At 53.3% G+C, this 12,731-nt stretch overlaps 2 protein-coding genes across 9 annotated transcripts in view; one reads left to right on the plus strand and one right to left on the minus strand.

Moving 5' to 3' along the window:
* On the plus strand, window positions 1-7,454 carry MAP3K12 (mitogen-activated protein kinase kinase kinase 12). 2 transcript variants are annotated; one of them, XM_004692695.2, is made up of 15 exons: window positions 2-83; window positions 284-452; window positions 552-760; window positions 1,051-1,234; window positions 1,406-1,597; window positions 2,412-2,570; window positions 2,687-2,845; window positions 3,292-3,400; window positions 3,633-3,742; window positions 4,045-4,161; window positions 4,262-4,399; window positions 4,535-5,159; window positions 5,296-5,366; window positions 5,440-5,713; window positions 5,977-7,454. In XM_004692695.2, exons 1-15 carry the CDS (start codon window positions 74-76, stop codon window positions 6,070-6,072), a joined length of 2,622 nt encoding a protein of 873 aa, XP_004692752.2. In that variant the 5' UTR covers window positions 2-73; the 3' UTR covers window positions 6,073-7,454. The 2 variants fall into 2 exon arrangements, with proteins under 2 accessions (XP_004692751.2, XP_004692752.2); XM_004692694.2 differs by having other exon boundaries at window positions 1-83; window positions 284-760.
* PCBP2 (poly(rC) binding protein 2) overlaps window positions 7,308-12,731 on the minus strand; it is a 20,895-nt gene continuing 15,471 nt past the window's right edge. For 4 of the 7 annotated variants that reach the window (XM_004692693.2, XM_004692691.2, XM_004692687.2 and 1 more), the window contains one exon: window positions 7,308-7,759. In XM_004692693.2, coding sequence (XP_004692750.1) covers window positions 7,723-7,759 — 37 coding nt within the window. In that variant the 3' untranslated portion in view covers window positions 7,308-7,722. The remainder of the gene's footprint in view (window positions 7,760-12,731) is intronic. The other 3 variants (XM_012732396.1, XM_012732395.1, XM_012732394.1) reach the window with 1 other exon arrangement.

Below are 12,731 nucleotides of genomic sequence, written 5' to 3' on the forward strand. Positions count from 1 at the left end.
GTGTGTGTTCCAGAGCCCAAGTCGGGAGTCTCGCAGGCAGCAGGGGTTAGCACGAGCCTGAGCCTACCTGAGCATGAGGACAGGTATGTCACCCGCATACCTGAGGGAGGTCGACTTCTGTGACCAGTAGGTTCCGAGAGGAAGCCCGGCGTATCAGGCGTCCTGGGAGGGGCGCGTGGGCTCCTGGGGGAGGTTGCCACCCGCCCCCCAGCTCGGGCCTCTGGTCTGGGGGGCCTGACCTGCCACACAGTGGCTCTGAGGCGCTCCCCTTTGCTCCGCACAGGGTCCGGCACTCCCCGCGCCAGGGCCGAGGTCATGGCCTGCCTCCACGAGACCCGCACGCCCTCCCCTTCCTTTGGGGGTTTCGTGTCCACCCTAAGTGAGGCGTCCATGCGCAAGCTGGACCCAGACACTTCCGACTGCACCCCCGAGAAGGACCTGACACCCACCCAGTGTGTACTGCGAGATGTCGTGCCCCTTGGGGGGCAGGGCGGGGGTGGGCCCAGCCCCTCCCCAGGCGGAGAGCCGCCCCCTGAGCCTTTCGCCAACAGTGTCCTGCAGCTACATGAGCAGGATGCAGGGGGCCCAGGGGGAGCTGCTGGGTCCCCTGAGAGTCGGGCGTCCCGAGTGCGAGCGGATGAGGTGCGGCTGCAGTGCCACAGCGGCAGCGGCTTCCTGGAGGGCCTCTTTGGCTGCCTGCGTCCTGTCTGGACCATGATCGGCAAAGCTTACTCCACGGAGCACAAGCAGCAGCAGGAAGGTAGGCCCTGCGCTGTGGGGGGCCCCTCCTGGTCTCGCACGCCAGGGATCGGGTGCACAGCCCCACTGAGTCACGGATGACTCCCCGGGGCCCAGCCCCCTCTCTTGCCCACCCCCACCGACGTCCCCGCTGCTGTCTGGCCTGCCGGTCCTTGTCCTTCCTCTGGCCAACCCTCGTCTTCCTGGCCTGTTGTGATGCTTTTCTGCCTCTAGTCCCGCAGTCCTGTCAGCCAGCCCAAGGGCGGATGTGGCCTCCTCTGAGCCTGGGGGCGCTGTTTTTCCTCTCCACAGACCTTTGGGAGGTCCCCTTTGAGGAAATCCGGGACCTGCAGTGGGTGGGCTCTGGGGCCCAGGGAGCTGTCTTCCTGGGACGCTTCCACGGGGAGGAGGTAGCCGTGAAGAAGGTCCGGGACCTGAAGGAGACTGACATCAAGCACCTGCGAAAGCTGAAGCACCCCAATATCATCACCTTCAAGTGAGGTCCAGGGCAGGGGCTACTTCTGCGGCCGGGTCCTACTCGGTAGCGGGGATCCACCCCACCCTCCCTGACAGATGCCCAGTGACGTGGGTGGGAACGGGGGCCTCAGGGGTGACGTGGGAGAAGGCGGGGCCAGCCGGGCCTTCATGGCGCTGTGCTCGTCCCCAGGGGCGTGTGCACCCAGGCTCCCTGCTACTGCATCCTCATGGAGTTCTGCGCCCAGGGCCAGCTGTATGAGGTGCTGCGGGCTGGCCGGCCCGTCACGCCCTCCCTGCTGGTGGACTGGTCCATGGGCATCGCTGGTGGCATGAACTACCTGCATCTGCACAAGATCATCCATAGAGACCTCAAGTCCCCCAAGTAAGTAAGCAAACAAGCAGGGAGAAGCAGGTATGCGGGATCTTAAGATGACCCCACCCAAGCCCATGTGGCCACCTCCCTGCTCTCCGGCCCTATCCAAGCCCGTGTGGCCATCTCAGACACCGTCCTCAACTGGCAGCCTTATCTTGGGAGGGCTCCCTGCTTCCGGGGGCCCCAGATGGTTTCAGATAGAAGGTAAGGGAGCTTCCTGGTGACCTGGGGGGGTCCAGCCTCAGTGCTACCACCGTGATGGCCCTCCACGGCAGCCCGAGTTTGCTCCCCGGTCGGATGCTGTCCCACATGGTGCAGACCTCTCCTGTCTCCCGCTGCTCCCCTCAGCAAACGTGTTTTTTAAGATTTATTTTTTATGCATACAGAACTGGGGTACAGGCCAGAGGTGCAGGGGGTGACAGGCTTCACCAGAGAGAGCGGGGAGCAGAACAGGCAGATGGATGAAGTACACTGCTGAGGGGAGCAGCGGGCGGGTCAGGAGAGGTCTGCTGTGCCCTGTGGGTCAGTTCCGGGGTAGGCGGGGATCGAACTCATGCTGCAGTGGCTTTAGCTACTCACTGCTGTGCTTTAACCCGCTGCGCCACCAGGGAGGGCCTTAGCAAAGGTAGTTCACTAGATCTTCCTGTTCTACTAGCCCTGATCTATCTCTGGCCAATCCATCCCCCGCCCCCGCCTATGCCCGTTATTCTATGCAAAAACAAATAAAATCTTAATTGCCTCATTAATAAACTAGAACGGTAAAGTTGCTAGCGAGATGAAGTGTGTCGGGGCCCGGACCCCGGCTGATTACTCTCTCTACCAGCATGCTAATCACGTACGATGATGTGGTGAAGATCTCCGATTTTGGCACTTCCAAGGAGCTGAGTGACAAGAGCACCAAGATGTCCTTTGCAGGGACAGTAGCCTGGATGGCCCCTGAAGTGATCCGCAACGAGCCTGTGTCTGAGAAGGTGGACATCTGGTGAGGGCCAAGCTGGGGACTAGCAGCAGGTGGCCGGCACAGGGAGGGGCTCGGAGCATGTGGCCGAGTCTCTCTGGAGAGAGCCCTGCCCAGTGAGGTTCCCCCTCACCCCCCAGGTCCTTTGGTGTGGTGCTGTGGGAGCTGCTGACCGGTGAGATCCCCTACAAAGATGTGGACTCTTCAGCCATCATCTGGGGTGTGGGGAGCAACAGTCTCCATCTACCTGTGCCCTCCAGCTGCCCAGACGGCTTCAAAATCCTGCTCCGCCAGTGTTGGTAAGGCTGGCCCAGGTGGAATCATCGGGGTGCTGCCCACAGTGGGTCAGCCAGGTTCCACACGCAGAACACTGAAGGGTGCGAGGAGCCAGGACGCCCTTGGGGCCTGGGTGGGTCAACAGGCGCGCAGGGGAGTTAGGTCGCCGCAGACCTGTGCGGTCAGGCCAGGGGCATCAACCCCACCTGTGAAACGGGGCTCTAATTGCCACAGCAGCGCGTGGGAACCCCTCACAGCACGGTTATGATAAGGCCCTCGGGTCTCGCCGGAACTGAGATCCGGAAGGAGGGCTCCAAGCTTTGTCCCGTTGAGCATTTCCCAGACTATTTCTTCCGTGGCATTAGAGAAAAAGGTTTGGGCACACACGTCGGAGGATTAATTCAGCTTCAAGCCCCTTTCTAGACCTTCCTGTGCTCACTGATTTCTCCCCCCACTTCACCCCCTCCAGGAACAGCAAACCCCGAAATCGCCCGTCGTTTCGACAGATCCTGCTGCACCTGGATATCGCCTCAGCGGACGTGCTCTCCACACCCCAGGAGACTTACTTCAAGTCCCAGGTGTGCTGTGGGTAGGAAAATGACCCCCTCACGCCCCCCCTTTGCAGAGAGGATGCCCTTTGAGGGGAGGCTCCCCGGCGTAACTGGCATGGAACTGCCTAGACCTGCCCAGGGTCCAGCCAGCACCCCACTCCTTTCACTCCACAACTCAAGACGGTGCAGGCACCTGCAGACTCCCGGCCTGCCGGCCGAGGTGGGGCACCCCTCAACCCGCACCGTCTCTCCACCCCAGGCAGAGTGGCGGGAAGAGGTGAAGCTACACTTTGAAAAAATCAAGTCAGAAGGGACCTGCCTGCACCGCCTGGAAGAGGAGCTGGTGATGCGGAGGCGGGAGGAGCTCAGGTTTGTGCCTGGGGCTGGGAAGGTGTTTCCTTAAAAATGGTGGGATTCTGTCTATTTATGCATACAACTGGGATGGCGGCAGGAGGAAGACTGAGTCAAAGCAGGGAGCAGAACAGGCAGCTCCACGGAACACTGCCGAGGGCAGCAGCGCCGAGACAGGTCTGCTGCTCCCTGCAGGTGGCCCCTGGCTGGGCTCAAGCTGGCCCTGCAGGGGGGGCGCCAGGAGGGAGGCCCGGGTGGCGTCGTGGACAGCAGGGGCTGCGGACCAGTCCCCGCTCACCTCGGGCCTCTGCTCGTTTCAGACACGCCCTGGACATCAGGGAGCACTACGAGCGCAAGCTGGAGAGGGCCAACAACCTGTACATGGAGCTGAACGCCCTCATGCTGCAGCTGGAGCTCAAAGAGCGGGAGCTGCTCAGGTAAGCAGCCGGCAGGTACCAGCTCCCGTGTGCAGAGCTAGAGCTGCCTGCCTCAGTCTCTTCCGTCTGGTCACACGCCAAACTGCCTGTCTGCCTTTAGGAGGGAGCAAGCTTTAGAGCGGAGATGCCCGGGTCTGCTGAAGTCACACCCTTCCCGAGGCCTCCTGCACGGGAACACAATGGAGAAGCTCATTAAAAAGAGGAATGTGCCTCAGAAGTTGTCACCCCACAGCAAAAGGTGGGACCAGAGCTCACAAATGCTGAGGTCTGAGAACGGGGTGTGTGTGTGGGGGGGGGGGGGGATGCAGTGTGGGCGGGGCCAGGAGGGCCCAGGCAGAGAGCTGTGGCCCTCACGCACCTTGTGTTCCGCCAGGCCAGACATCCTCAAGACGGAGTCTCTGCTGCCTAAACTAGACGCTGCCCTGAGTGGGGTGGGGCTTCCCGGATGTCCCAAGGGGCCCCCGTCACCAGGACGGAGTCGCCGCGGCAAGACCCGTCACCGCAAGGCCAGCGCCAAGGGCAGCTGTGGGGACCTGCCAGGGCTTCGTGCAGCTGTGCCGCCCCACGAACCCGGGGAGCCGGGAAGCCCAGGGGGCCCGGGAGGGGGCCCATCCGCCTGGGAGGCCTGTCCCCCCGCCCTCCGCGGGCTGCACCACGATCTCCTGCTACGGAAGATGTCCTCATCGTCCCCAGATCTGCTGTCAGCAGCCCTGGGAGCCCGGAGCCGCGGGGCCACCGGGGGTGCTGGGGATCCCGGCTCACCACCTCCAGCTCGGGGTGACACGCCCCCAAGTGAGGGATCAGCACCAGGCTCCACCAGCCCAGATTCACCTGGGGGAGCCAAAGGGGAACCGCCCCCACCAGTGGGGCCTGGTGACAGCACAGGGCTGCCGGGAACGGCGAGGGAAGGGTCAGCGGGACGGGGAGGCGGCAGGGCTGGGCCCCAGCACCTGACCCCCGCCGCACTGCTGTACCGGGCTGCCGTCACCAGAAGCCAGGTCAGTGTGGTGTCCTTCCCCTCCTTGTAATCCCTGGGGTCTGAATCTTAACTCGCCCCAAAATCATGCCCTTAATCTTAGGCCCTCCCCCCCTTATGGCCCTTGACGACGCTGTCCTTACTCCTCTCCCCTGCAGAAACGCGGCATCTCCTCTGAGGAAGAGGAAGGGGAGGTGGACAGTGAGGTCGAGCTGGCGCCCAGCCAGAGGTGAGGCAGGGCCGAGGGGCAGTGGCTCTGTGCTCCCAAGGGCACGAGCTCTAGCCTCTTCTGTCGCCATCAGGTGGCCACAGGGCCTGAACATGCGCCAGTCGCTCTCTACCTTCAGCTCCGAGAACCCGTCGGACGGGGAGGAAGGCACAGCCAGCGAGCCCTCCCCCAGCGGGACCCCCGAGGTCGGCAGCACCAACACCGACGAGCGGCCTGACGAGCGCTCAGACGACATGTGCTCCCAGGGCTCGGAAATCCCACTAGACCCCCCTGCTTCAGAAGTGACCCCTGGCCACGAGCCCTGCTCCCTGCCTCTCCCACACCAGGACCGACTCCGAGCGGAGCAGGTGAGTCTGACTGACACCGCCAGGTGCTGGGGAGCTCAGGCTGTGCCAGCCGAGTGAGGCCGGGGAGGCAGAGAAAGGCAGGCCAGAGTCACCTGGAGCACACGTCTCCTGCAGCTGAACCAAGGCCTAGTGCTGGGGGGCGGGGCAGGGGCAGGGCCGCTTGCCACCGGCAGCCCCCAGCCGGCTGAGGCCAGCATGCACTGGGAAGGCCCGGGGAGGGTCAAGTCGCACCTACTGCTCACCGCACCGCCTCTTCCTCACAGGGCCCTCGCAATTCTGAGGACTCAGACTGTGACAGCACTGAGCTGGACAACAACAGTGGAGAAACCTTGCAGCGCCCAGCCTCTCTCCCTCCATGAAAGGCTGGCTTGTTCCTGTACATAGAGAAATATTTATATAAATAATATATATGCGCCACATAATTAACAGAGACGGGCAGGCCCAGCCTGGAATCAGGCCCAGTGGAGACTGACCCTGACCAATTCACCTGCTAAAGCTCTAGAGACACTGGCAGCTGTGGAAGCGAAGGGTACGTACTGCCCTGGAACTGTGGGAAGGGCAGGCGGGCCCCTTCCCGCTTCATCCCGTCACGTTCAGCAAGTGGTTTGGCTCACGTTCTGTCCTCTCCTCAAGCCCTGGGAAGCAGAAAAGGGAGCCACGTAGACTGCACTTTTTTGTTCTGTTTACTGTTTACACGTTTTGCACTTGGGAGGAGGGAGGCTCCGGCTGGTCCTCCGCCCCGAGGTTTCTCAGGCGGCGATGTAACTCCGTAACTCCTTTGTCGCTCCTTTCCCTGCCTGAGCCCTGGCCCAGGGCCCGAGGGGAGGTGAGGAGACCACGAAAGCATGTGATGGCTCAGGCTGAAGATCTGGGGTTTAAGTTCCTGCTTTTGCCCTGGTGCCTGACTGGGAGGGGACTGTCATATTGTAACCCCCGTGAGAAATCTTGAAATATAACCACTCCACGCAGGCCCAGCTGTTGAGGGTTTTCTTGGTGAACGATGGGGACAGCACACAAGCTGAAGTAGGAGTGTTGGACTCCAAATATTGCAAGGGCTTTGGAAAATCTCCTTTTCTAACGACATGGACATCACTTAAACCTCCAAACATCAAGTTGTCTGCAGATGCTGAAGCAGGCACATCTTTCTAAAGAATCTTAGCAGAATAGAAGACCCTAAAATGCATAACTCCTACTGTGGAAAGTAAGAGACAAAGTTTTTAGCCTGCACAGGGGGCGACAGCCCCAGCAACCTGAATCCCAGTCAGAGGTACATTCACTACTTTCATGTGTAAGCATGTGCCCCCAAATCCATTTGAAAAAGGCTTGCCTAAACTCTGAAGATTGAGTTCTGGAAAAATGTATGTCGCCTGTCACCGACCAACAGCAGTGAGCTCGCTAAAACTATTAAAGGTCACTGTAATGCAGGCAGAAGGGAAAATAGGATCAAGGGACAAAAAAATATGGAGAGGTAAAACAGAAGAAAACATCTTAGCTGGAGTAAAGGCTTATATTCAAAACCCAAGCAGGGGCATGTCCTTTGAGGGATAAAAGTTGCAAAAGTAACAGCAAGACAAAGGAATAAAACCCACATGAATCACTGTGGCATCGTTTCTATTCACAAAGAAAAAGCTCCAGTCCATCTTTTAATTTTTTTTTTGAAAAATTCCTGACATTACAGAACTAAACTGAAATGTATTAATATTCCACTCTTACATTTCCATGACAAACAAACAAAAAAAAATTCATGAGCCAAAAAAAAAACAAACAAACAAAAAAAAAAAACCAGGGAAAAGCTTATAAAACTAAATATGGATCTCAGCAGTAACAGCTGAACAGAGAAAGGAATTAAAACGCTTTAATTAAAAAATCATGAGTGGATGATAAAGTGTGTAGAAACTGAAAATTTACAAACTATTTAAAACCTGGAATCGCTGACTGTTCAGAAACTACACAGACGGATCATGAGTGGTGGTGAACAGCAGAAGGGCTATGGATGAGTCTGCATTGTTCTAGCTGCTGCCCATGCCACCCGTCTCCGAGGAAAGCCTGTAACAAGAGAGAGCTCAACATTAGTCTTGAGTGCCCAGCTGCACCCAACCTCCTAGCTTCCACCCAGTTGGTGAAAAATGAAGAATAATCAACAACTCAGTATCAACGGAGACATTTTAAGATTTCTTGGCCTAAAGAAGCAGCGTAACCCTTTGACCTCTGCGCTCGAGTTTCCCGAGGCAAATACCTTAGAACTAAAGGGCACTTCAGACCTCGGTTACTTGGACACTGATGAGTGACTCAAACTATACCTTGAAATCTGGGGGAGATGTAAGCACTTCCTGAAAATGTCATACAGCGAAGTCTCCTCTCAGAGGGTCACAATACACAGAAGCAGTATTTCTTTACCTCTGAGTTTATTTTAGCCCCTCTCAAACTACTGATGGAGAAAGCGGTTTGGGGAACAACTGAGAAGTAACCCCATGAGACCACTAAGACGGCTCCAAAGAAGCCTTTACAATAGTTCTGGGTGTCTATTATCAACGTGAAGGCTATTACTAAGAGACAACAGCCTGTAAGTGCTAAGGGATGTTAAAATTATTGCTCTAACAATTATAAAGCTATACTCCAGAATTGCTCTCATTTTAGTCTTTAGGCTCAGTTTTCAAGACTTTGTAGAGCTCCTATCTTTGCTTTTTTATTATCAATCCAAACCCTCCCTCCAAACATACCTGTAAAAGCTAACAGATCGCTTGAAGTTCTAGAATCTACTTGGGTCCTTAAAGGAAAAGTATTTAGGCATTCAGCCTGCTTCACTGGTAGTTGCTACCCAGAGGACTTAATCTCCATTTTGAACAGAACTAAATGTGGAAGATGCATTTCCAGTTCCTCATAAAGACTTTCTTAGTTCACGGACATAATCAATTTGTGGTTTTTAGCCAAAAACATGAGTGATACCTTGTCAATTTTAATGCAAAAGGGGATAAAGCACCTATGGTCAGGAAAATAAGCCCGCCAGCCAGTGACTTTCATGCCAATTTTTTTTCCCCACCCCAAAAAACTAACAGTCCTAAATGGCACAGATTTGTGTTAACTTCAAAATGGACCCTGACTCGCAGAACTCAGTGGGAACTGAGTACTTAAGGAGCTGGTAGGCAGTTTAGATTTAGGACCTTAAAAAATAATTTTTTTCTAAGAAGTTCCAGGAGCACGCCTCTGGTACCAAGAGGAGCTGTCCAGAATTTATAGAACCCAAGTAAGAACTGGTGGTGGGATAAGAGGGCAGAGGGTGCGAGAAGGGAAAACCCAACCAGAAATGTTTTTTAAGGACGCCAGGAGAAAAGGAGCTGCGAGCGCCCAGAATATCTAACATAGGCTTCTTTATAGGTGCTGATGGTCATCAGCCCCTTAAATACTGGATTCCTTCCCAGCAATCCTTTAGAAAGTACTTATTACATTAGGAGGGCTTCAAATCAAGAACTAGGTAAAAATAAAAACCAGGTCTCTGGGGGGAGATGAGATAGTTATCAGCAAGATTAACTATGCCAAAGGATCACCAAAACGGAGATCTGCACCATGTAACGTGATACAGGAGCAACTGACATGAGAAAATCCCATCTGGTCAAGGAAAGCAGCTCACCTCTGAACCCTTCACTCAAACTTGAGACACTAACACCAATTCATAGGTGCAAGCTGGGATTCAGGCCAGCACAGGGTGACGCCACTGCGGCAGGAGCCGACGCGAGCAGTGTGCGCGTGTGCCTGTGCGCACCGGCAGCACAAGCCCCCAGGGACATGGGGGAGGTTATCAAGGAAAGAAAGCTTGACCCCCCCACCGCCCCGTCTCCCATGGCCTAGTAAGAACACTCGACTCAACCTCACTAAAAATTACCAGACGCCTTCTGTCACCACACCTAAAGCACTTTCACTCTTGTGGAGAAAATGACGAGGTCTTGAGACAAGAGTAAGATTTCAGGGATATTGAGTACACTTGGCTATCTGTGATATGCAAGTCAAAAAAATTTAAATAAAACTATGAAATAAGTGGATTTCCGATTTAGTTTATTAGGAAGGGTTCCTTCTAAATGCAAGTTCAAAATTCCCTGCCATGACAGGGTGGGTGGGATAGAACAGCAGGGCACAGAAGGGTGAAGGCACTTACTTGGTCAAGTTACAGGGGTCAGTTTAATTTAGGATGGACAAAATTCTGTCAAATTTGGTCGTCAGATTGTTCAAGATTTACCCCATGTCCCAGAAAGAGAGAATGCCAGTTCAGAGCAACGCAGACAGAAGCTAGAAAACTTTATTTACAGACTTTCCCACCTCACTTCTCCACTTTGGGTAAAGAAGTAGCTTCTTTGTATGTACGCCCTACTGAAAGATCTTCAGAGTAACCACTCTCCAGAGCCAACAAGCCCGGGACGGACAGCCTTGTTACCTGCTGCTATGACAAGGCAAGGGAATCTGAGACATCAGAATCTGTTGTTCACACTACAGAAACTTCTTGCCAGTGAGGAAAGACCCCGAGTCGGAATTTAATATGCCATAGACCTTTGTGGGGAGTAATGACAAAGGACCACAAAAGTAGTCAGGGTACAAAAACGCCCCAGGCAGTTTACTTCCTAGTTGAATAGCCACAAGCCACAAGTTCCCACCCCTTTGACCCTTCACAGCACACAGTGGACTAAGGTTCTTACTGTGGCAACTTTATTACAGCTAGAAACACAAATCTGGCCAAGGCGGCCTGCTGATAACCATTAAATAATTTTTTAAGAAGTTAACGAAGAAGCTTTTATTCATTAACACAGAGCCTAACACATTTTTATATTGCAAGGCAGAAGAAAGCTACAAAAAAGTAACAATGGAAAAGAGGAGGAGAACTGCGCTCTAGATAAAGGATTCAACAAGTCAGACTCTGAAACAGGCACTCTGCTGAGGCGGCCTAACCTAAACATGGGTTTACCACTGGCCCCACCCCCACCCTGCTAGCCCCCAAAATAGTAAAAAGGAAATGGTCACAAGCTCACAATTGTTTCTCACCAATGTTAACAAAGGAAAACAAAATGAACCAAGAAATACTTGAGCGCCTCAAGATGTGCGTCAGTAGGGGGAGAATCTCTGTTTCTCGCCTTTCAGTTTGTTAGTGACACACGGCACAGCAGAGGCGGCGGTGGTGGCAGCTGAAGCCCCAGGACCCTTAGCAGCAGACACAACATTTAGAGCCAGGAGAGGGATGGGTTTCATGCCAAGCAGACTGGAGACACAAGGGGCGGTCGGAAGAGGGTTGGGGAGGCTGGAGGGTGCGTCGGAGGTCCCCGCTGTGGCGAGCGAGGGGGTGGTGGTGGAGGAGGAAGAAGAAGAAGAAGGGGTGGAGGGTTGAGAGAGGTTGATGCTGAGGTGATCAGGGATCGTGACGGAGGCTGCCTGGGAGGAGGGTTTAGCGTTTTCTAAACTGTAACAGAGGAAAAAAGGAACAAAAAAAAAAAGGGTGGGTGGAAGGGAAGACCACAAAAGGGAAAAAGTACAGGACAAAAACCGCTTCAGTTATCAGTAAGTGCCTCTGGCTGCAATTAGGAAGATCTAATAGACTGTGTCAACAGTCTCTCTCTGGTCTGACCCCACCCTCTACAAATGCCTGCTTTGCCAGATTCCACTCCACAGTACTACCTAGAACTGTTATGAAGAAAAGTTGATAGACTGAGAAAAATTACAGAGCACAAACTTCCAGGTGTACAGCTCACACACCGAACCAACCCAGAAGTCAGAAAGGAATGATTCAGGTAAATAAAATGTAAGGCTATTCACCCCTCTCCAGATAAGGAGAAATGTTTTATTCACAAGTCACTTGCAAAACTTCAGACTGTTAATCACAGAATTAAAAAGAGTTTATTCGGCAGTTAGGACTAAAGTTTACTCCAGAACTAACCAATGTGTTAAGATGTAAAGGGGCAACAGACCAAAGTAGGCCATGAATTTCCAAAGAAAAATGCTGAGAACAGAAGAGTCAGTAAAGAACTAGGGAAGTTTCGTGTCTGTTAAAAAGGGAAAGTGGCAGTGAGAATAAAAAGTTCTTTTGTTTTTGACTGACTTGACTTCTATAATAGACCTTAGTAAGTTGGAAAAGAGAAACTCTAGCACTGCAGAAAAATAACCATGTTTTAAAAACTAAAATCACTACTTCTAAAATAAGCTGCAAACACCAGCAGTGACTCGCAGCTCCTGAAAGCCTACGTGTGTCTGCGTCAGATTTGCTCACTGAGGAATGTCGGAACAACCTGGCCCAAGAGGGGAGGTAGCTCCATTTTCTTTATCTGTTCTCGGGACACCTGCAATCCATTAAGAGTCAGATTGCCAGAATCAGCTAAACAGAAAGCAGAAAGCCCTTTCTGACCTAGTATTAATTACAACGTCAGTTGGCTTTCTGCATGTAGCCAGGCCTGGTGACAACAGCAAAGACTACGCTTGTGCACACGTGGTTCTTGCTTTGGTACGAAATGAAATTCTGACCCAAACCCCTACCTGGGGCAGTTTCACTAAATATATGGGATGATCCGGAATAGCCAGTGATTCAGTAAGGATGATCCTGAAAAGAATGACTCAAACAGGAAAAGTGAGCTGGAAGAGAAGTCCTGCTAAGTCACTGACCTAAATAGAGGGGTGAGGCAAGCAGGTCACACTGAAACACTAGGACAATATTCAGGGCAAGGTTATTCAAGGAGAAAAACAATTTCCAGCTTCCAAGAAGATGATTCTTGCAATGTTAACATCACCTCCCCCAATAAGAAACACAAAGATAAAACAGTATCTGTGCAGAAGTTAATACAATTTCATTCTGAACAGTAAGAACTGGACGTGCTTTGCAGCTAAATGCTTACTCAAAGGGAGAAAGCAGATCTGAACACAGCCAACATCTTTCCTACATACACTGGATACTTCAAGACATGAAAAGACGACAAAAATCAGAACCTCGGTGTGCAGATCTGTTAAGTTCTGAACCAGGATAAAAGACCAGAGTAGAGAGTCAGCATGA

This window comes from Condylura cristata, unplaced genomic scaffold (assembly GCF_000260355.1).
Source record: "Condylura cristata isolate star-nosed mole 26May11 unplaced genomic scaffold, ConCri1.0 scaffold00034, whole genome shotgun sequence".
Taxonomy (NCBI): domain Eukaryota; kingdom Metazoa; phylum Chordata; class Mammalia; order Eulipotyphla; family Talpidae; genus Condylura; species Condylura cristata.

What these genes read in the sequence shown, in the direction of transcription:
- MAP3K12 (XM_004692694.2), top strand. An exon ending in ATCCTGCTCCGCCAGTGTTG is followed by an intron (nt 2,846 to 3,291) that starts GTAAGGCTGGCC and finishes CACCCCCTCCAG; the next exon opens with GAACAGCAAACCCCGAAATC. An exon ending in AAAGAGCGGGAGCTGCTCAG is followed by an intron (nt 4,162 to 4,261) that starts GTAAGCAGCCGG and finishes GTCTGCCTTTAG; the next exon opens with GAGGGAGCAAGCTTTAGAGC.